Source organism: Rhagoletis pomonella, unplaced genomic scaffold (genome assembly GCF_013731165.1).
Source record: "Rhagoletis pomonella isolate Grant_MI unplaced genomic scaffold, Rhpom_1.0 Rhpom_scaffold_00007, whole genome shotgun sequence".
Lineage (NCBI taxonomy): Eukaryota > Metazoa > Arthropoda > Insecta > Diptera > Tephritidae > Rhagoletis > Rhagoletis pomonella.
This window is the reverse complement of record NW_023458561.1, coordinates 51,756,825-51,781,068: the sequence shown is the minus strand read 5'-3', so window position 1 is coordinate 51,781,068 and position 24,244 is coordinate 51,756,825. Positions and strand designations below refer to the sequence as shown.

Below are 24,244 nucleotides of genomic sequence, written 5' to 3'. Positions count from 1 at the left end.
AAAACTTATTATGGAAAAGCAACAATAACACATGTCTACACAAAAAAAAATCGATGAAAGGTTCATTTAACCAAACCTAGTCTATCATATGTTGTTGGGGTCGCTGAATACGAATCTGAAGCCCGTATTGCTCCATCACGTCTAGATATTTTCCTAACCTCAAAACACACCTCAGATTTTCTCTGTCACGTAAAATCCGAAATGTTTTTTGAGGTTGCAAAAAAATCCAGACGTGATGCAGCAAAACGGACTTTAGATTCGTGTCTGTGTTTGAGCATTAAAAACATCCAATTAATGTGTAGTTCGCCTTACAATTTCTAATTAGGAATCCAATGATTTTCTTTTTATTGCAGCTCAAAAATAAATTGCAAGGCGACGCCTGAAGAAGCCATCGCGAAAACTCTAAAAGCCGAAATTTCTCAGTCACTAAAATTTTAAGGAGATATTTGGAACATTTTGTAGAAAACACACTTCCAATATTACAATTCGTCTATTAAGCCAAAGGTTTACTATTTGGAGCCTACTCGTTGTTGTAGTTGTTATGACTATACTCTGTATTTTTCAAAATCAAAAATAAACGGAAAGAGTTCATGCGTACAAAAGTGTCTAAATATGTGTAGGTGTTTGTTTAGTGTACGAGATTGCTTACATATTTTTACATACACATTAAAAAAATATATCCATAGTAATTTTTACAATGTATGTATGTATGTTCATACATGCCTAAGTACATTCCAATTGATATGCCTACTAAGAATTACCTGTATCAACCTGGGATAACAAAGGATTGGTATGTGATGAAAACATCAAACACAGCAAAGGAATAAAATGCTTTTCAAAGTTTCAACATTTTTATGTTGGAATATAAAATGTCGACAACTACTGAATGAAGCAAGAAAAGCAAGTAAAACATCACACGCTGTACATTGAAAGGATGCCACAAGTGGGTATGCCGCAATAACTTTTCTACTTTCCACAAGATAAAAGAAAAGGAAAAATATCAGCTATTGAATTTAAACGTACACATACATAAGCATTTGTCTCACTTACATGCTCATGTTTGGGTATGTAACATAGTATGTATGTATGTACGAGTATTTGCCGACGCCTATTGCTAGCTATTCTAGCCAACAGTTGTGCCACAGACATGCCGGAAGTGCATTGTCTGTGGCGCCTTCACTTCACTTTTCTTTTTATTCCTCTCAGCGCCACCCGTTTGCCTTCAGCAAAGTCCGGTGCCTCAATGAAATTGAATTCAGCACGAGACGATGGGTTTGGGGGCGTTCATGCGATCGGCTTGTGCGCAAGGGAAATACGAGGGAAAACTTAACGAAACAAGCAATAAGGAAAGTGAGACAAACAAGCTGCAATGCCAGTTTGTTAAATGCAATTTGAACTCAGTCAATATGTTGTGTTACAGGAAATTTGTAGATGCATTTGTAGCTGCAGTTGTAACTGCATTTGTGATTGGGGGAATTACCGGTTCAAAATGGCGTTAGAGGTAAGGCATTTACTAGATATTTCTGCACGCTTATAGAGCTTTTGCTGGATTTATGTTTTTCACTTTACTGCTAAGCAATGTGCATAAATAGTATGTTGTATCGCTGATAAGAAAAAGCACGCAGGGACTCGTTAATATTTATAAAATTTCTTTAAAACGAATTCAATAAAATTTTAGCTTTAATATCACATAAGCAAAAGAGTTTCGAAGCAAAGGTTTTTATTATTCACTCAAATGTCAAATTTTATGTTCTTAACTGCTTCGGAGGATGAATTGTAACGTAAATCAAAATCTCTTATCGGCCACGGGGTTATATATTTATGTTCCGATATAGTAGGTTCCAAGAAATGATTAATATAGGATATATCTCTAATCAAGGGACTAACATTTACGTGCAAACAGACGCAGAGAGTGGTATAGACGGAGAAATATTTTTTGGGCTCTATCTCTTCTTTTTATGGGACTTATAAAAACATGTAAAAGTGAAATTTTCATATTATAAAAAAGGATGGATATTGTTGAATGTCAAAACATCTAGCTTCTTCCTAACTGATATAAAAAGAGATGCATGTTTGGTTCAAATCGATTAAATGGTTTTAGATTTTATAAGAAGTAAACTTAATTTTGGTTCGTAGAATACGGGTCTGTATACAATTTTTCCAGATCAGGTCATTTTGACAAGATATTTTCATTTAAAAGGCCAGTATGCAGCTCGCAAGAAAACGTTCAAGAAAAAATTGCCATTATTTCGTGTGTGTGTCTATGGAATTTTGACATCTGATGCTTCACAGCCTGGTGCCTCACTTTTTACTCAGGAAATAATGCAACGGGCATTTACATATTTATGTTGCAAACATGGGTTGCCTTGTGCTCTTTTTTTAAAAAAAAAAGAAAAAAAAATTTAGAAACCCGTAGTAGAAAGCGTAGCAAATTTCTTAAGTAAGCTGCATACTGACCTTAAGTTTGCATTGCGAAAGAAAAAAATTCAAACTTTAACATGGAAAATGCTAAACAAAAAATAATTAAACTTTCTTTCAGCGAAAGTGTATTTAGATACATATATATTTATGAATTAGCATAGAAATCAATTTTTCAATTAAATTTACTTAACAATATTTTTATTTTTTACGACAGCAAAAACGTAATTAGGCTTTTGTTGTGAATTTTTCGGGTATATGCGAATCTTTAAATTGAAATATTTCAGAAAAAGCGTTTCTGTTTTTGATTCTTATTTTATAATTTTGACTGTGCCTTTCATTAGAACCGCAAACTAAAAAAAGTAAGTACGTCGGGGCCACACTAGAGAAGTTAAACTTACAAGCAGCATTAAGTATGTCAAATTCAGTGGCATTTGTCGTCAAATAAGTGAAAACACATTGTCAAATGGGATCAGAAAGCGGTTTATCGATTGATTTGGATCAGGATAGGTCTTTAGTCGTGTACATGCGCTGCGAAATCGGCTGTCTGTCAGTTTTAGGCCCATAATATCATTGGTAAAGGTATGGACAAAGGAGATAAAGTTGTGTCAAAACATGTCGCCAAATTTTGGTCTCAAAATATGACAGAGAGAAAACCAGTCTTTACGTTACATACATATATATTTTTTCTCATACAATATTTGTACATATATACATATATACATCTCCTTTTGTTTAAGGTCATATTTTTTGTCTTTTTTCTATCTAGATCCCTACCTCTACCCCTGTTCGTTCTAATTACATTTATAAACATATATGTTATTATGTTTTCCTTTATCTTCGTTTTTATCTTTATACTCTATCGATAACAAAATATATTGTAACATCCAATAAAATATCGTTAACAAAACTGATAAAAATATCGATAACAAAACCGAATCGATAAAAATTTCGATAACAAAATCGATAATAATATTGGTAGCAAAATCGACTAGAAAATCGATAGAAATATCGATAACAAAATCGATAAAAATATTTATAACAAAATCAATAAACAACAACACAACAAAGCCGATCACAAAAATCGCTTAGAAATTCGATAAAAATATCGATTACAAAATCTATAAGTAATCGATAACAAAACTGATAAATAATCGAAAAACAAAATCGATAATAAAATCGATAAAAATATCGACAACAAATTCGATAAAAATATCAATAACATAATACATACATAAGTAAAGTATTTAAATTTGCCTTGGACTTCATTTTTGCTCTATCTTTACGCTTCCTTGCTTTTGTTTTTATTTTTACCTTTGCCTTTAACCTTTTCTGTATCTATGTACTTACTCACCTTTACTTTCATTCTTGTTTTAATCTATTTCTAAGTGTTATTCTTTAACCTTTTATTAGCAAATTTTTGTTAAAGTAATACTATATGCATACACTCAAGAAGCACTTGTTTCAGCTCCAACTATTTCCGTTGCACAATTTCCGTGTGCAATTTCCGTTGAATATGCCAATTTACTCCCAACCAACCAACCGCCGCTAAAGAAGTCTCACTTCAAAAAATTAGAGCGTATCGATTTTTATGAAACGAAATTTATAAACCTTCTGTACCGCATAGGGCGAATTAAAAAAATGTATACAACAAAACTTTATAAAACCGTATATAAAAAGTATCTTGAATATTCATATGCATATATGTATAACTACTTATTAGACTTCATTTATTTGTGTATTCTGGTCATTTACTTGAACCATCATTTGAAAATAATACAAGAAATTCCTTTCTTACTTATAACGCAATTTTTATCCGAGTTAAGATATATGATAGATATATTTTCCTGAAAATTTATTAGCTAGGCGATAGGTTGTTTAATATTCATATCAAATAAGCTAAAAATACATGTTTTTTTTTAAATTATCGAATGGCACTGTATATTGAGTATTTGCTGCTTTACTATTGTTGTCTATATGTAGTTGTTTTAATAACTATTTTAAAATATTTTTCTCTTATTCTTTTATTACAGCTTATTTGAGTAAACTCTCAATTGGATCCAGCTGCAAATTCTGTTGAAATTACAAACAAAAGCGAAAGGAAGTCAATGAGGTGAAAAAAAAATCAAAAGCGATGCAAATGCAACAAAACATATCAACAGTGCCACAATAAGCGGAAAATAGGTTAATAGAAGTAAAAAAAAAATAAACAAAGAAAAAAGCACAACAATCAACAATTCTCATTTATGAATTTGTGGATTCAACACTTGTGAATACAAATATACAAACATATCAGAATAGCAGAGCTATAAAGGACTATTATAAGGAAAAAGGCAACTAAAATAATAGCACTTCGATAGTGAATTAAAAAAAATAAAATAAACCAATAAAAAAATAGTATTATTTTACAACAAAGTACAAACAAATGAACACCAATAACTGGAATCAACTGCTAAAGCAACAACAACGACAGCAAATATTTATGTTAAGTTGAGCGCATACAAACGTTACGGCATATACCCATTTATGTGTGGCTATACATACATATATATAATTAAATAAAAAGTTATTCCTTAAATGCAGCGTAGCATAAAGAATAACAGCAACTACAAAGGGGTAAATATTAGCAACAAGCGTAAACATAAAAAAAAACACTACCAACAAAGGGAAATACAACGCAGAAGCAAACAAATTCTAATTGAATGCAAATGAAACGGCAGCAGTCCATACAACAAACTCTTCTAAAGTGGCTACTGAAGTAACAACAACAGAAACTACTCCAAAAACAATAGCAACAAAGCAAACGACATCATAAATGAGAAGTGCGAAAGCGGAAATGTTGCAGCAGCTATAAGGCAGATAATAGCGATAAAACAACGAGAGCTGCAACAAGCAACAAGCAACAAAATTAAAGCAATTGTTGTTACCACTTGAGAAGAACCAACAACAACAGCCGTGAAAATAGCAGCGCAGTGCAATAAATCGACTAGAAGTTTAGCAAATAAAGCGCGCAACCATATCATAATTAACAAAACCGTCTATGGCCACAGGGAAAACAAGACGAAGCAGTGACAACGCCTAGCAGCACAGCAACGATAGAGGTAAAGGTAATAGGAAGTGACTAGGAATAATAACAAGACAACAGAAGGAGGAGCATTAGAGACCACAGCCGAAGAGAGTGGAAGCTAGAAATAGCAGCCTAGGCGAAAAGCTGAGTGTGGCAAAGCAAACGCAACGTAAAGCAACTATTAGCACAAATATTCTTGAAAGCAATAGCAATAATGAAAACAAATGAATAGCAACAACAGGCAAGCAAACAATGGCACATATCGAGCAATTACATCGACGCTTTAGCTGAACGGAGCAAAATACACAGACATAGATTTTCCACTCAGACGCTTACTACGCTCACTCGACTGGTAAAGCGGCCGTTAGAAGAAGGTAGATAAGAGAAGGCGCGAGAGAAGGGAGTCCTTGTAATGCAGCAAACATACATATTTGTGCACAAACAAATGTAATGCTGCTCAGTTAAGCGAGTGGCAGCACATCGAAGGAAAACAAGGAAGAGCGCGCGCGCTAAATCTAATTATCCGCTACAACGACTTCAATAACAAACATTGCATGCAGCAATAAACCACAACAACACAACAGCAGCAACTTCACAAGCAACAACAACAACATATAACGTCAGACTGTATCGGTGGAGCGGCAGCAAGTAAGCAAAATTGCCGCTATTGCTGTCAAGTGGAGAGCAACTAAGTAGTCGATTGTGCAAAGCTTAGCAACAACAAAAACAAGTAGTGGAAACAGCAATAAGCAGCTGCATCAACAACAAAACAAAGACATAAGTAAAAGACAAAACATAAAAATCTTGCGCTCGACTGCACTCAGCGCATCTGGAGCGCGCGCACCCACATACATGCATACACATGAAATACATATACATATGTATGTGTGTACATAAAGGACTATAAGCGCGTTTATGAGCCAAGCCAGTGCGATTAAAATTGTATGCATGTGTGGATAAGTATTTTGTGTTAAGCTTGTGCTATCATCAAGAGTGTATGTACATACATATGTGGCTATTATATTCAACAACAAATTTTCATTGTTCGAAGCGGTTGTTGTTGCTGCTGCTGGTATCATTAATGCAATTTGCTGCAAAGCGGAAATAGTTGACGGAAATTAAACGGCCACTTAAATTCCGGTGTTGCGGTGACGCCATTCAAATCGACGAGGCCCGTAACAACAATAACCAACCATAGTAGTTACAACAAAACCAATTGAAATTATTTCACATACCATCAACGCATGTCAACTGTAAAATGAGTTGAACGTAAGTTAACAACAAAACAAAGACGAAACACGCATATTGAAAGCTTTCATAATCGAGCGTTTTTTGATTATTCGCTGGTACTTGGACATTTCCAAGTGTTATTTGCAAAGCAATATTGGCCACGCATATATAAAAAAAAAAAAAAAAACAATTCATCAAGGTAATCAAATTGAATTCGTATATGAGCAGTGACATGTTAAAGGCATGTGTAAGAGAGAACTGGGTGCAGCTAATTACACTGATACGCGAAAGCTTTTTAGTGGTTTATACTTCGTAAGTGGCAGCGCAAAATTGAGTTTAGTCAAAACCGTAACATATAGGTAGAGTTAAAAACTATTCCAAGTGTACAACGCTCGAAAGCTGCAAAAGCTTTTTTTAAGAAAAGCTCTGAAAGCGATATTTTCTTTCAACTTAGCAGAAACAGAAGAACGTTTTTACAGCGAAAAATATGATTCAACCCGGCCAATACTAGAAAAAGTTTTAATTTCGTGAGCGCCAGAATAAAACCCACGCAAAGTTTTAAAAAGCTCGGACAGCGGATTTCGTTGTGACCATTATTGAAACAAATAAAAGAACCACTCGCTAATATGGACACCTAAAGTTAAGTGTAATAAAGAAAGCTTATATCGCGAATTTAAAGAAGCTCAAATAAGTTTTAGAGCTTTTAAACCAGACAAAAACATTCAAATCAACTGAGGAGACAGGCAAATGTAGTTGTAGATGAACCTGAAAACGCACTCAACAATATAGCCACGTCATAAAATAGTTGGGCCAAATTAACTACTATGAGATACACTTAAAAAATCTGACACTCTTAAAAAAGGTTAAGAAAAAATATTCGTGCAGCTAGGGAAGCTTGCAGGCCTTGTGTCAGAAATGGTCTCCTCAAACGGTGTCTCAGTATCCGCATAACCAAATAAAAACTAGAGTCCCCTAAGTAAAGTAGTGTAAAAGCTTCAATAGCTACCTAAAAGTGGAAAACTTGGAAGCTGTTAGTTAATTCAAAAAAGCTCGAAGCTAAATTAGAAGCGCTTTGCGTAAATACCAAGAAAGAAGAGAAAGCTTAACCTGTGCAGCTTAAAGCTTATTTAAAAGAAGTTAAAGAAACGTGCTTTTACTAATTCAGAACATGCCTAGTGATCGAACAATATGCAATGAGAAAAGGATTTAATTATAAGGCAATTTTACAGCATCCGAAACTTTGTGAAAGCTGCAAAACTACAGAAATCATAAGCCTCACACCCCTTAGAAAAAGCGCAGTTTATTAACCAATGAAAATTTCTCGAATAAATCTGCAAAATAGATAATTAATAACTTGGATGAACCAGTGCTTAATACAAATTCTTGCCAGTAGATACTAAACCTAAGTCCAGCACGCATATCAACGAAAGCACAAACAATCTCAACTAAAGCAACATACTAAGCAAAAAACAAAAAAAAGAACATCAGCTCAGCAACAGTTGATACGCTCCTCTGACGCAAATCACTTACCCTAAACTAGCCTCGTGTCATCCCTCCAGCTACTTTATAAAAAATCAATTTCGCAACGAAAAGTTACCCTTTGCCACGGCTGTTGTTTCGCTGCGCTTTTACTTTTTTTGCTGCAGTAGCCACTTTCTTCCGTTTTGCCATTACTTCGCTTCCCTCGTCAAAAGTTCCGCCCAACTCACCCTACCACTGATGACTGCCGCTAAAAGACGCGCAAGCAGTGGCGCGACAAATCACAACAACAACACCAACAATGATACGGATGAATATCAACAACAAACGCAACATCTCCTCCAACATCCACAACAACAATATCATAGCACACAGCAACGCCATCCATACCTACAGCAACAGCAGCCGTTGCAGTCGCAACAACGTCAGCATCAATATCATTATCAACAACAACAACAACAACAACAGTATTCGCAGCATACGTCGCATTCACAATTTCAATCAGAAAATTATCAGTCACATCATCAACAGCAACAACAACAACACCAGCGACAACAACAATCATCGTTGCGTGATTGTTCGGTGAAATTGCCTTTGGATATTCTGTAAGTACTCGTACTGTTTTCGTCTGCTTTCTTTATTGGCAAGGTTTTTGGCTCGAGGAAATAATACATGGGTTCGGTAGTGGAACTGAAAAATTACGGTTGAGAGCAGTACAAACTGTCAGTATAAATTTATAACAGACAATCAAACATCTCCATACGCCATCCACTAGTCCCTATTTCAGCTTCAAAAGACATTTCGAAACACAGGTGCGAAATCTTATTGACATATTAAAATTGAATGTCAAAGCGACCAAATTTTTAGATTTTTTTGAATGGGCGCTCAATCGACCTCTTAATTGTATGCAGGGTGATCTTGAGCGACGTACCCTTGACGTACCCATGTTGAGCTCCCGATAGGCCATCGCAAGGTATTCCGTTCCCCATATACAATATATCCCAATATGTATATCGAGCAGCTGCTCGCTTTCGGTATAAACAACACCCTGACCACTCACCAAGCCTTGGCAATGTACCCCCGTGTGACACAACCAGAAAAATTGGATCCATCCAACTGCATGACACATCCATAGTTTTTTGGAACTAGGCGGGTACAATGCCATCCGGTGCCGCAGGATCAGAAAAAGTTTATCGCTCAGGCGAGTCGACGTCTGTAGGGCAGGTTATTCAAGGCAGTGCCTTTATCCCCTGATCCCAACTCGGAGGCGTGAAAAGTGGACACTGAGGGGGAGGAGCTTGAGCGAATTCTCACCGCTCATAGTCCAGTTACCCGACTCGTACCTCAAGTATCTCAGAGGCGCGCGACCGATAGCACACGTCAAAATCTTGAGTTAGGTTTATAAGAATTCATTGCTATTGGGTCCCTACTCAGAGCCGCGCTATCTTCTCTCACTGGAGTGTTTAGTCGCCTTTAATAGTCCTGCCGCTACATCTTGCAAAGCTATAGCGAGACATGCCCTTATTGGGTCACGAGTTCAGAGCTGACCAGCGCAACAACAGCAGTTATCTCATTGGCATCTGCTACACCAACTTTACCGCGGCGGGAGTAGGAAAACATTTTCTAAAAATTTTGATGAAGAAGTTTGAAGTTTCGTGAAAATTTGTTGAATTTTTCAAATTTGTGTACAAAATTTCAAATTTAGATTCATATCTGTACGTATGTTTGTACATATGGATAACTATATGTAATTATGCTACAGTTTGAATTCAACGGCTTAGACGATTTAGTAAAAATGTTTTCTGTTATTTCACTTGTATTGTCTTACTTAAATTTAATTTATTATTGGTGTTTACTTCCTTCTCTATATTCTTTACTTTCCTTTTTAATTGTCATATTACAAGTGATAGCTACATACTTTCTTGCTTTAGCAACAAATATCTTAGATTTTCGCAAAGCTAATTTCATTTTCGCGTCAGCTGTCACTTGTTGAGAATGCGTTTATGGTATTTTACTTCAGCCTTTGACCTTCAGCTTTTTGCAATGTTCTGGTTTGTTTATTTTTTGTTCACATACTTGTTATCTTCTTATTATTTTACGCTGTAGCCGCCTTAGCAATTTTGGCATACATACATATATTAAATATATAAAAAACGCAAGCGATGTCCTCTGGCAAAATTGTACATAATCTGCATATAGATACATTAAAAGTCCATAATTCACGTAAATCTAACAACATGTCTAGGTTAATGTCATTATGACAATGTCATGCGGGCCAAAAGTGGTGCTTTTTAAGATTGAAATATTGGCTTAAAAGTGAGCCGATATAATGCAAAGCGCCCAGGGATGGTTTTTAAATACTTGGTGGTCGACTAATAAATAACAGCATCGCACATTTGTATGTGTGAATTTATTATGTGTACATTTTCGAAAAAGCACTAACGGGAATGCTTACCGGAAGCTATCGGAATACAGGTGAATATTTGAATGACAACGCGCCGTTAATGAGTATGTATTTTGCTACTCACTCATTTTCTGCATTAGGTCGAGGCCGCACAATGAGCAAAAAAAAAAAAAAACAGTGAGCGGCTTAAACTCAAAAGATATATCACACTATCACGGACTTCCAAAAAAATTAATATTAGTAGATTTTACATACAAAAAATGATAGAAGTTGCTAGATTTTTTTTTAAGAAACAATGTTAGTTAGTTGCTACTAATTTAGGATAAATCAAGGCAAATTCATAAAAGGTGGTGTGATCGGAGCAGCTGGACTTTTGCCTTGGGGTTTTTAATGTCAAAATTATGTATTTGTGATAATTTTAGCTGTTTTCTCTCAAATATATTTTTAATTGATAAAGCGAGCTCGCTTTCGAGATTAACTCAAAAACAAGTTTGATTCGAATTTTATTCCATTACGGATGCCGTAATTCTGGCACTGTATTAATTTAAAAAGCGGCTCTAACAATTACATATCTTCATTTTAAAATTTTTTTATTAAAATTAGAACGCATTGCATCCGAAAAATATTTACATAAACAGTTGATAGAGACGCTATTTCATTTTTAAATTGGTTATGGTCAGAGTTTCTAAAAAGGGTAAATATAGAGTTAGCGAAAACGACAAAAAATATGATAAAAAAAAATGTTAAAATTTCCTTATGTATGGTTATTGATGAATTTCCGCTAAGCATTAAATGCCCAAAATTTTAATGACAACCTTGGACATTAAGTTCATAAAAATAGCCATTAGTGCGATTCCGGAAACATAGCTAAGTGACATTTTTGGTGAAATGACAACTTTGCGAATAAAATTTTATGTATGAGCTATCGCAACTCCGGATAGAATATGTAAATTTTTTCAAAATGCTTACATAAGTGAAAAAGAAACGTCTTTACCATTAAATACATTGACATAATTTCTTGTAACTTTATTTTTTTTTCAAAGTGTTTATGAATTGTTAGCTACTTGATAGCTTTTGAATAAATCTCTTTATTGAAATTGTTATGAAAAATGTATCTTTACTTTAAAAATTATAATAAAAGTTTGGTCAGATTGCAGTACTTTGTTCCTTATTAATTAGAAGACGTTATTTGCCCAAATATATGAATGGGGATATTTTTTTTTGCCGATTTCAGCATCGATTATTTCTATTTCGATTCGAGTTGATTCAAAGATCGATTCTTTTTTTTTTTATTTCAATATGACATCTCTAATTTGAATATGCTCTAATGTATGCCCCCACATTGTATGTATGTATATGCGTGCGTTTATGTGAAACCCATCTCGCTGCCTTTTTCATTTCAATAAAATTTACATATTTTGCCACGAAATTGTGTGAACGAAGCACGGCGCTGAAGCAGGTTAAAAGTGCTTAGTTGTCATATAAATCGTTGCTGCTTATTGTGCAAACAAACGCATGCAACCTCACGCATACGAGGTAGGTGCATACAAAAATATGTACACAATATAGTGTATGAGGTATTTTACCCGAAATATTCAAAAAAGTTCGACTACCTCACATCGAGCTGAGAACTGGGATAATTATTATTCCATCTGGTGGTAATATACCTTACTTGTCACCGCCCACTACTAAAACTTTTTGGCGTATGTGTTCATGTAATAAAAAAAAAAATCGAACAAAGATGTTTCCTATTAATTTTTAGATGCTCTTTATATTGGTGAATTTTGTTTTTTAATTTGTTTTGATTTTCAACATCTAAGAAAAATTTTTCTGAAATTTGTTATGCTTATAGGAAATAGGTTAATTGTGAAAGCAAATATTTTTTAAACTAGCTTTCTAAATATGAACGAAATCGGACTATAAATACTGGTTAGCCAAATATACCAACTCGTGCGCCATCTATCGGCAACTTTTTTAGTGGAGTTATTCCTTTTCGTGTAGCTTATATACACTCTAAATATGAACCAAATTGGACTATAAATACGGGATTTTCAAATATCTTGACTCCTGCGCCACCTATCGGATTAACTCATCTTTCGTATTGCATTGTCGTCGGGTTCTGAGCCAAGTGTGAAGTCTCAAAAAAAAAAATCGGCAGGCTAATAATTTTCCCAGGTCTCAGCCTGATCCGAGATGTTCAGAATTTTACCCTGAACAAGTTCACATAAAATGCCTCATATATGGTCTATGAGCGCCACTTGCAAAAGCAATAACAACCATATTAACAGCGTCACTGCAAAAACCTACAATGACAGCGGCATTTTAATAACAAAGTAAACAAGCAAAATATTGCGTAAATTACATAAACACAGCAGACGTGAAATTACACAACACTCATACATACGCCACATGCACCTACATATGTACCATACAAGTCGGCCAGCAAAATGTTACTCATACGCCATGTATACGCAACGCGGTTAATTTTCTTTTTATCACATTTTGTTGTTTGAAACGTGCGTAATCCGCGTTACAATTACCCAATTTGCACGGCTGTTGCGCCGATAAGATGCTTGCCTGTCTGCTTGTCTGTTGCTGAATCCCCTGAATGTCTGATATTGTTGGGTATCGGATGGGATGGGAGCTTGGCGCTAACCTTGGCTTATGTATATTTATATTGTAATTTGATTTGTATCAAAAAAAAAAACGTTAATGCAAAATGGGGTACTTAATGCATACATTACATAAATACGTACAGATGCATGAAAATATTGTTGCACACATACGAGTAGAATAAAAATAAAAAATAAAAACATTTATGTATGTAAAAAATTCATTAGACTCTTTAATGTTATTTGCCGCTACCTCCGTCTGGGTTTGCAAAAAAAGTTCACAATTTGCAAATGAAGTTATTTGTGTTTGATAGGTTAACGAGAAAACCTGCAATTTAGACATTTTTAAAAGGGGATCAGCTAACGATTTTATGTATATATTTTGTATGTTTATGTAAGTATTTGTGTAATTTCTTTATAAGTAATCAGCAGCATATATATGTATACGTGTTTATATGTATTGATGTGTTGGCACTTAACTATTCGCCTGTGTGTTTTTCACGATGCTATTAAATATACAATTCATGTGCATTTCACATGCCAGACGGCAGTTAAGTGGAGCAAAAAATGAATAAGGGAAAGAATAAATAAAAGAAGTGAGCCGTTGAAAAATGCAAAATTAGCATAAAACATTTTTACACTTCAAGAAAATAATGAGCGTAAATAATGCTTGACTGAAAAATGTGCGAATATACAAAAAACCACAACCGAGCAAGAGGAAATAATAAGATGAAATAATTATAAGTTTTAAAATTAAGCTAGAAACGTGCGATTGTACGTTAATGAAGGGTCGAGTAATTAAAATAAAAAACTTGTGTGAATTTTGATATATATTCGATTTTAATAACATCAGTCAAGCAGGACTTTTCTTTTGCCTATAAAATACATTAGAATAGATAGCTTAAAGCCATTCCTACCATTTTCATGATAGGTATAAAGAAAAAAGTTAATTATGAAAACTCGGATACTTTACGTAGTTATAGATGTTGTATAATTTATATTTGGAATTCAGTGAATCCCTTCTAAAATATTTTCTCATTTTATTGTCTGCAGTTAGTTGTTCTATTTCCAAGTGTTTTGTTACTACTTGCTAAACACTTTTATGCCTGTCCAGTAAGCTGTATCACTATATCTATACTAAAGAAGAAAAAAGTTGAGCTGCCCTCTGGTAGCGGCTTTTCCTGTTTAGATTCAGCAATTTTTTATGTTTCCGTTTTCCCTTCTCCCCTCCAAGCTCCGTTGTACTATCTTTGGTACTACCTGGAATACTTTCAAATGTCTCCTGACCAAAAGTAAGTCAGATGTCCTCATCAGATTCCGTAACACTGGGGCCCGGGTTCCCCTAAGGAAGTGCCGACGTCACTAGATTTTCTGTTGGATTTTTTTTTTTGGGTTTTGCTCTTTTGTTTTGTCATGCATTGTTTTTGGTTCCACTAGTATATACGGAAAGGGTTCGTCACTCGTACGCAAAGCCAGCATACGTGCAGTAGGCACTTATGTCTCCGACTTTTCTTGGTCATCGGAGGCGACCGTTCGCGGCAAGCTATTCAATATACTCCCGCTGACTATTCAGACATCGGCACGTGTAGCTCAACACCTCGACTTAGGGTGATGCTGGTGCGGCTACCTCGACATCGAAGTTTCACAGTTTATATAAAGTGCCCAAAAATTCAAAAAAATTTCATCAAAATGTACACCTTTTTATTCGGAATTACTAGAAAATTTTCGAGTATGCACAAAGTGCAATTTTGAAGGTTTTTAGACTTTTTTTGCGGAGGGTGTTGCGGGTCTCTTCCATATAAACACAAATAAATTGTGTTTATTCGTTATATGGGAGCAAAAGTGACAAAAAACTTCTAAAAAATTCAACGGTAATTTTTAGCGACTTGAACTTGCACTACTTACAAAAAAAGGAATGGGCTACAAAATGGCATATTCGAAAACTTTTTGAAATTCAAAAAAAAAAGCTGAAAATTTTGATTACAATTTGTTTTTACTTTAAAATTGTTAAACTTTGATTTAAATGGTTTATATTATAGAATGAACCATATTTTCATAAATAATTAATGCAAAAAATTGTTCATGAAAATATTCGAAAATTTTATATTATAAAAGAGTGTACAATTTCATTTGTGGCCTAGTGTAGCAGTATAGCGTTTGTTAAGTATCAATTTTGAACTGATTTTTTCGCTTTATTTTAAACTAAATAGTTTGAAATTTGAGTTATTTTCTGCACTTCAGCTCCAATGTATGTACTTTTCTAATGGTATATAATTCTTTATACTTAGATGTATAGATTAGCTATAAAAGAGGTGTAAACAAAACCTGTTTGCCTATTTATTTATATGAAAGATATATTTACAAATACAGCTACCATCCACTTAAAACGTATTCAAATATGAAAACCTGCGTATTTTCCCGCTTATATCTTTCGCACCTCTTCGGGGTCTGCTGTACATCGCACAACAGCTCCATAATTTACTAAAATTTTTGCATAAAAACATGTTTGTTTTTTTGCGTTTTGGGTGTGGATCGTTTGAACTAAGAATTATTCATGAATAACCCGTTTTCGAGTTTCTGCGCAAGTTTTTTTCCTGCAAGTTTGGATAAAACACAAATACTTGTAGTTATGTGTGTGCTTCTGCTAAATTTCCAAGACTTGCCCACTTTTTTTAGCGTCGTGTCATACAAATACTTCACAAATAAAACGAAAGCCAAAAGAAGAATTATGTGGAAAATTATTTATTATTAAGTACCGTAACATCGCATGAATTAATCGCATGCTAGTCATCATACAAAAATTATCAACGAAAACATATCAAAAACCTAAACGAGCCAGAAAAACCATTTTGTGCTGAACGAAAGCAAAATGCGAAGATTCTGAGAAAATGGAAAGAAGGTAGCACAGTGTGGTTTTAGCAAGCTTTTCACACATTAAACTCACATTATTTTATACAGCACGCAATAGTTATAAAATGAAAACATTCAACTACAATATTTAGTTGGAAAAGCTTAGCGTGTTTGTTAATTTTTTATGGCAGCCAGCAATAAAATTAACTATATACATTCATATTTTTATAACGAGGGATCATGTGCTGGAAGATATAAAGCAAAGCAACTCGTTGCACATATTTTTATTAAGAATTTCAAAGTAACTTTTGTTTTCTCATTTAAAATTTACATACATATATTCATTTTTGTATATTCAAATAGCAGCAACTCCTTTTTCCACATTTAAATATTGTCCCACTACCTATTTTTTGTAGTTTGCAATAACTAGCCCTTTTTACGAAATTATGCTGTAATACATCAGCACGCTCTATGTTACACATACTCTATATATTACACACTCGGAAGCTGCTAGAAGTCGTCAAGTAGATATGTCTCATCGTACTTAATATAGCCATACAAATTCCTTTTTTTTTCGATGTTCTTGTTTGATTTTCTATCCAGAACTTTCTGGACCATGTGTGACCTTATGCCCTTTTTAACTTTTTAATCCAAAGCCTGAGAGCAATGCACGTTTTTCCGCTACTGTTCTTTCCGATAGATTTGGATTTTTCTTAAAAAGTGCTAAAATTTTCTTGGCGCCATTAGGGTTTTTGAAACCTTTTGCTTTGCTTTGCCAGTTCCTTTTTTGCTATTAATAGTTAGACGTTCGCCATCGATTTTAATAACTCGCGAAGTAGTATTCCTGGACACCTCTGCTTTTTTAACGATGGTTTCAAAAGTCCAATTTGGATTTTCATAAAAAAATATCGAACAATTTCTTCACGCTATTTTATTTCTTTACTCTTTTCGAAACCAATAATTATCGGATGATCCTAAACCTTTGCACGATATTTTTTGTATATTTATCAAAGCTATGTCGATTTGAAAAAATAAAATTAAATTTTGTATTTGAAAAGTTTTACAAATAAAAAGCGTGCACTAACTCCATCGTGCGCAAACCTTAGTAGCATGATTTTTTTTGGACCAGAACAGGCTTTAACAAAAATGTAAAAAATTTGCACAGAATCTGTAATTTCCCCCCCCCCCCTCTTAAAATTTTGTTTTTTTTTTAATTTTTTCACAAAAAAAGGAAAACAAATAAAAAAAGGAAAGGAAATAATTAACCAATTTCTCAGAAACTATTTTGCCCATCAAAAAGTTATGTGAGCAAGTTACATGGAATAATTTAATCGGCTTTCATTTGCCGTATTTACGTATTACAATTGTTTAATTGATTCGTAAGATATACGTGATTAAGTGGAACCACTTCTTTTGTAATCTGAATAGCGGTTAACAGAAAATATCTCGAAAACTTATCCATAGAAAAAAAATCAACTAAATTTACGGATTCACAGAGAAATTCTACAGAGGAATTGGATAGTAGCGTCAATAAAACATTTTTGCTTTAACCAGTGTCATTCATTGCTTGTACTATAAAATTTTATAGGTCGATTGCTGCTCTAAGTGATTGTCATCTGCATATTTAAAAATTAAAGCCTGTTTAAATTTTTGCACATTTTCAATATTAAACGTCACTTCAATATCTGAGTAGAAATTTTTTGGGTCAATGTGTCACAGCCAACATGCAATGCAAGAAGTCCCATGGTAAGCTACCGGCACGCACATAAATACTTACATACATACATATCAACACTTATAGATGCAAGAACGCCTGCGAAAAATAGGAGTTTTCAACAAGAAGAAATTAAAAGTGGAAAGAGCTATATATGTATGTATGTATGTGCATATGTAGAAAAATAAAAACCAAAGAATGCCAGCAACAATGCAAGCAAAAGTGATTGTTACCCGTTTGGCCAGTAGTGTTGTTGGTAATGTCGGCAGCTAATGGCGTTGGCGTCACGGATTTCGAGTAAGACGCGCCTCTTCGTAGTAATAGCTATCGTTGACTTCCTGCTGCACACACGCTTTAAATGTTTAATTAATTCCAAAATAAATGTTACATCCTTAGCCTCAATAGAGGGCTAAGCGAGCTCAAAGTAACGTCATTAAGGCCAGAAAATTTACGTTGTCGCTTACGGTGGTGGCGGCAGCAGCGGCACCACAACACACACACACATTTTCTTCGTGCTATCTGGTGTTAAATTTTAGATATTTATGTACTTCCACGTGCATGTATGTATGTATATATGTGTATCTATTAGCTCTAGCTGTGCGGCTCAACACTAAATTGGGTGACTCCATTACAGTGCAATGACGTTGCAGGTTGTCACCAACCACTATGGCGGCGGCAGTGGCGCAAGTACCTACTGTCACTTAAGTTGCTGCTGTCGAGCAGCTTCTGCGGGCTGCTATGGCTAGGTGTCGCCAACGACAAGAAAACAAAAAAACAATAAAGGAAATATGGATGAGTTGGGTTGCGGCAGTGTTCCCATTGCTGTTTGCTAGGAGCAGGCGTATTGTTACTGCTGTGGCTGGAAGGAAAAAAAATGTACATATGTGTATGTGTGCATTAACCCCTGCAAGTTGCCGACACTTGCGTACACTCATGCATAGATATATGTATGTATGTGCATTTAGAAATGCATGCATTATAGCTCCAGCACTTTCTTTTATGGTTTTATGCTCTTACTTTCTTTTTTCTTCCTTTTTTTTTATCCAACAGCCAGCTGCTTGGAAATCCCTTGCCATTAATAACGCCATAAACAACAATACACTGCTGGCTCTTAGCATATTTGCTGTTGTTTTCATTCTCATTTTCATAGCTTTCTGCATTCCTTCATTATTTTTTAGTTTTATTATTGTTTTTTTTTGTTGTTGCTTTGCACTTCTCTAAACTCCTTGTGGCCACAAAAGAGAAAAGCGGAATTGTAGTACAGAAATGCTAAGCATGCATGTTGGTGTCTGTGTGTGTGTGTGTGTGTGTGTGTGTTTGAATTTAGTTTTATACCAGTAAGCACTCTGTAGTGAAATGCCAATTCAGCTAGCTAAAATTCTAGTCGTTGAACTGGTAGAAATCGATTAGTTAATTAACTGGTTGTAGGCTACAACTTTTAGCTGATACGGAGACCTGCCTCCACATCGCGACGGAGAGGAAATACGATGAGACTTAAGAGCTGTTCTATTATCGCTTATAGTAAGCACGTGAGTGCTGCCTCCGTCACGATGTTAGAATTGTGCTTGGCGTCTTCAAAGCTAACGGTAAGAAAGGCATATTTGGTCCAAAAGTCGAAACACTCATGACTACACCTCCAAAAACGGAGAGCGGCTGATCGACTTCACCCCGGCACGGAACATGTTAGTTGGCAGTACCACTCACCAGCAATGAAACATTCGCAAACCACTTGGGTGTCCCTCGATCATAGTACGAAGAACGAATTGATCACGTTCGTTGATTGACATTCGGAAGGTTTGGATTGCGCCTCATCCGAGGAGCCACCATCGACTCGGATCAATGCCTCATTGCCGCTAAGGTCCGCATGTGCCTCTGTGCAATGAAGACCGTGCGCCCGGCTGTGCTACGAACGTTCGACGTCATGAAGCCGCAGTCACAACTGACAGCTGAGAAATGTCGCAGTCGACTCATAATCCTTCTGGAGCAAAAAATTTTTCATCCACCGGATATAAATGGGCAGTGGGAATCAATATCCAAATCTCCTCTTGCCGCTGCGAAAGACGTGGTTGCATACTAACGCCCATGCAGGAACAACTGGTACAACGCAGAGTGACCTGTTGCTGCTGCAAAGAAATGCGAAGCATGCAAACCCATCGTACAAATGACAAGTAATATAAAATGGAATTTTTGAAGACAAGATTTTATTAGTCGACAATGAGAAAAGAAAAAATCGACACCCGCACGTTGTAAATATGAAAAAAATCGTATTATAAATACGGGTCTTCAAAAATTTCTACTACTGCGCCTTGACCTATGGGTCAATATTTTTTTGTGGAGTTATTCCTTTCTATGTTTCAAAAAATGAACAATATCAGACCATAAATACGGGGTTTTCAAATATCTCGCCACCTGCGCTACCTGTCGGATTAATGCATCTTTCTTATTGCATTGTCATCGGGTTCTCATCAAAGTTTGAAGTTTCAAATGCTTTCAAAACCGGGGCTATTTGCTATATATACCAAGAGGGAAGTCTAGTAATGGATGTCCGGAATACACTTTAGATACGTTTTTGAATGTAGACAGAGGTGGCGCGTATGATGAAGAAGAATGTATGTGCACGAAACTTACTTTCCTCTACTCGACAATGGCTGAGCTGAGAACAGTAATTAGGCGGCTTAAAAACAACAAGGCCTCCGGAGCCGCCGGTAAACCCGCTGAGTTCTTCAAAAAAATCCAGCGGCGGAGAACTGGTCGGGCACATGTGCCAGCTGTTAAAGAGAATTTGGTCTGATCAATTTATGGAGTAAATGTATGTCCGAGACATGGAATCTCAGCGCCGTTTAAGACCAAACGAAGTTTTTGACAAAGATATTCATTTTCTTCGGCTTGCCTACTATGTCAAATTCGCTTTGTATTCTACAATGCAATAATATCAGCGGGCTCATACGCCTGCCGACCGCCCCTCCGAACGCTAGGCGTCCACCGCTTCTTCAGTTATCTAAAGCAGAAAGAGAAATGGTATATAACATTGAAAGTGATATCCCTGTAGAAATTTTAAACATCATGCAAGGCAACCAAGATCATGCTACGCTATTTCCTCTAAAATTATTCTAACACTTCCGAGAATGGATTGCAAGATACTATAGTCGGGGTACTTACGCAACACTGCCTCGCCCCAACTCATAAGTTAAAGAGTTAGGACTGGCACATAGAGACGACTCATGTAATGAAGCTGACTTATAAATCACTCCACAACGTCTCCTGTGTCACTATTTAGCTTACGGTTAGCTGGGTAGTATTGTATGTGACATATACATACATAGTTTTGCTGGCGGCACATACCGACGAAGATAGGTACTTGCCAGGTAATACAGGCGCGAACAACTTCATTTTAAGCAACACATATACTCGACTTGTACGACTTGTCTTGCTCCTGTACGCCTTAGCGCACTTGTCAGTGCAATTTTTTTTTTTATAAACTTGCACAAATACGTACTTACATATGTACACGCTACTTCAGATGAATGGGTACATTGTTTTGCTTAAAGCAATGAAACGAGAGATTTTTTTTTTACAATAAGCATAGCACGCTTAAGTATGTTGAAGTTAGTAGAAGAGTAGTTAAGAAGTCTTCAAAAACTTTAAAGACATTTTCAGGCATTATAGGTGGAATAAGGACCAAGTAGCTGCTACTTGCGGATACACAATTTTAGAGTAGAGCATACAGTGGTCGTGCCTTAAAAAAGATGTTCCAAAATCTAATAAATTTGCCACCGTTGCCCTGAAGTTGTTTGTAGCCTCTCCCTTTCACCGTTGCTTGTTCCTTGAAATTGTTGTTGCATTTGTGCTAAACAGCTGATTGTTGTTTGGAAATATTGATAAAACAACCTCTCTATCAATATTGGTTATTTGGTGCAAGCACAGGGCTGTATATCTAATATTTGAATAGCCAATATTGGTAATTTAAGTGCAGATTAGATGTATGATCTGAAAATGCATTTTTGAAGTTATTCAACGATCTCTATTTACCTAAATAGGCAGTCAGAAATTGGGCCTAAGTGGTCTTTATGGATATTTAAGTACAGTCATAACTTTGACGGTGTTATTAAGGCACTTTGACAACTTAGTATCCAGCCTGTACTAAGCAGTGGAATGTGTTCCCTCGATGCTTCAATAAAGTATTACTGTTGCTGTCCCTGAAAGTGTTACTGCTTCTGTGCGAACGACAACACCACAGAGTTCGCCCTCTTCGTGAAATTTCACAAAGACGATTTTTCAACAATCATTGATGGAGGAGCACTTGTAGATATCCTAAATCGAATATAGGCTCATATGAAAACGGAGATAACTCAGTTCACAGCAAAAGGAGCATCATCAGAACTATTTGAATACCGATTTTTTGGGGTACTGAACTCAAGGTTCTTCGCTGCGTAAAATAATTAAAAATTCTTTACTCTGACCACATCACGAGGAAAATGTGTAATAATTTTCTGTATGAAATACTAGAAACAGGAAATAAATAATGTTGCTCATACGCCACATCGGGCATGGCCATAGTCGTACACACTCGTACATGGCGTATGAGTAATATTTTCCATATTAAAATTTTAATTTTTTTCATTCGTAATTGAAACTTAAAATGAGGCTGAAGAAAATTTTGACTGATACCTGCAAGAAAATGTAGAAGCTTGGTGCCTTGCGAAAAGAAATTTGCCTATTCCATTGAAGCGTCGTGTATGTCCATATATAAAACCATAGCAGTAAGTTACTGTAGCACTGCGTTCTACCTGCAAGTAGTTTTGCTGCATCCCAGCCTCTTGCGTTCCTGCACATATGTCTCCTTTCTATGCACGTATATAGTACTTTGAAGTTGTTTGCTGAAAACCTCCACTATACGTCGCTTTTCTAATTGCTAGTTGCCGCGTCGCCGCAAGTAACTTTTGTTCTTCGACATCAGTCAAAGGTACGCATGTGGATAAAGTACGCTTACGACACAGCCAAGCATTACATAACCACATTCATAAGTAATTACATACAGCATACGCGTGTGTGAAGCCTTTAGCTTCGAAAATTATATAATTATGATTAAGGTAAGTTACGTAAGTTGATATGTATGTATTTGTGTGAGTGGATTATGCAGCAGGGCTTTGTGAAATTTTCTTATGAAGTAGTTTAAAATCATTAGATAGTGGGTGCACTGGAAAATGTAATGAGCTCGGTTGACGTCTAACATTTGTGGAATATTAGATAACGTAGGTGTATGTACTTATTTATGTATGTCATTGTTGCTTGAAGTTTGCTAGGCATGAATGTAGTTATGTTTAAAAGATAATTAAGTTCCAAGAAGGTAGAGTCCCACAAGCTTTTTAAGGGATTATAAGAAAGTAATAAAGGAAAGTTGTATTTCTTAAGTGCTTAAAATATACATATATGTGTGCATGAGTAGTAGCTGCATACTACTACTAAACTCTAAGCACTCTAAACACTACATATGTATCTATATCGAAATTTGACGGAGTTTTTTTTTATATATATAACCAATGTAAAAAGGTCGATGTAACTACTTAAATTTTATTTCAACACTAATGGCAACTGGTATCACTGCCCACACAATTTTCTTTAAAGAAATTCTTCATTCCATAAAAATAGTTTTTACTTGGGAACACAAAACACTCTTGGCTGATAAACAGAACTCTGATGTAGTGACGAAACATTTTACGATTTACTTTGGATGAAGGGATTAATTACTAACCATCTGTGTATTTGCAGTCAACGGCAAGTCTAAAAAAATACCAAGCCGCTTAGGACTAAAAAGTAGGTTTAACAAAGCGTTGTCCTTTCTAAAACGGAGTTTGATCTGTACAGAGCTAATCGCCCCCCTTGATTTACGCCGACGAACGGACTGTCTTTGTGAGACTGAAAATACACCGTATCAGACAAGAGAAGACTATGCAAGACAAGACCAGACAAGACAAGATCAGACCAAGCCATGCAAGGTAAGACAAAACAAGACAAGACAAGACAAGGAAAGACAAGACAAAATAAAACAACACAAGGCAAGACAAGACCAGACAAGATCAAACAAAACCAGACTAGACAACACAAGATAAGACAAAACAAGACAAGGCAACATTACGCTATACAAGGAAAGACAACACAAGACAAAACAACACAATGCAATACAAGACCGGACAAGAACAGGCCAGACCAGATGAGACAAGACAGGAATGGAGTGGTCTTCCTCATACTAAGTACAAGCAAACGAAAGTAAAAGGCAACAATTGAGAAATGAACTTTGCCGATCACCTTATTAAAATTCTTGCAACTTACCTGAGCTTTTAACTGCGTTAATCAATTGAGTAAAAATACAGCGATAGCTATCGATATGTCGGTGACAAGGTCCTTCCCTTCGGTATCCGCAGGTAGACAACGATAGAAGCCCCCACAAATGCAATGAAGTGACCGCCTGG

The 24,244-nt window shown here is 35.6% G+C and overlaps 1 protein-coding gene across 2 annotated transcripts in view; it reads left to right on the top strand.

Annotated features, from left to right (window-relative positions):
• LOC118743033 overlaps positions 1-24,244 on the top strand; it is a 191,159-nt gene that overhangs the window by 81,016 nt on the left and 85,899 nt on the right. For both annotated transcript variants that reach the window (XM_036475504.1, XM_036475503.1), the window contains exon 2: positions 4,452-8,799. In XM_036475504.1, coding sequence (XP_036331397.1) covers positions 8,435-8,799 — 365 coding nt within the window. In that variant the 5' untranslated portion in view covers positions 4,452-8,434. The remainder of the gene's footprint in view (positions 1-4,451; positions 8,800-24,244) is intronic.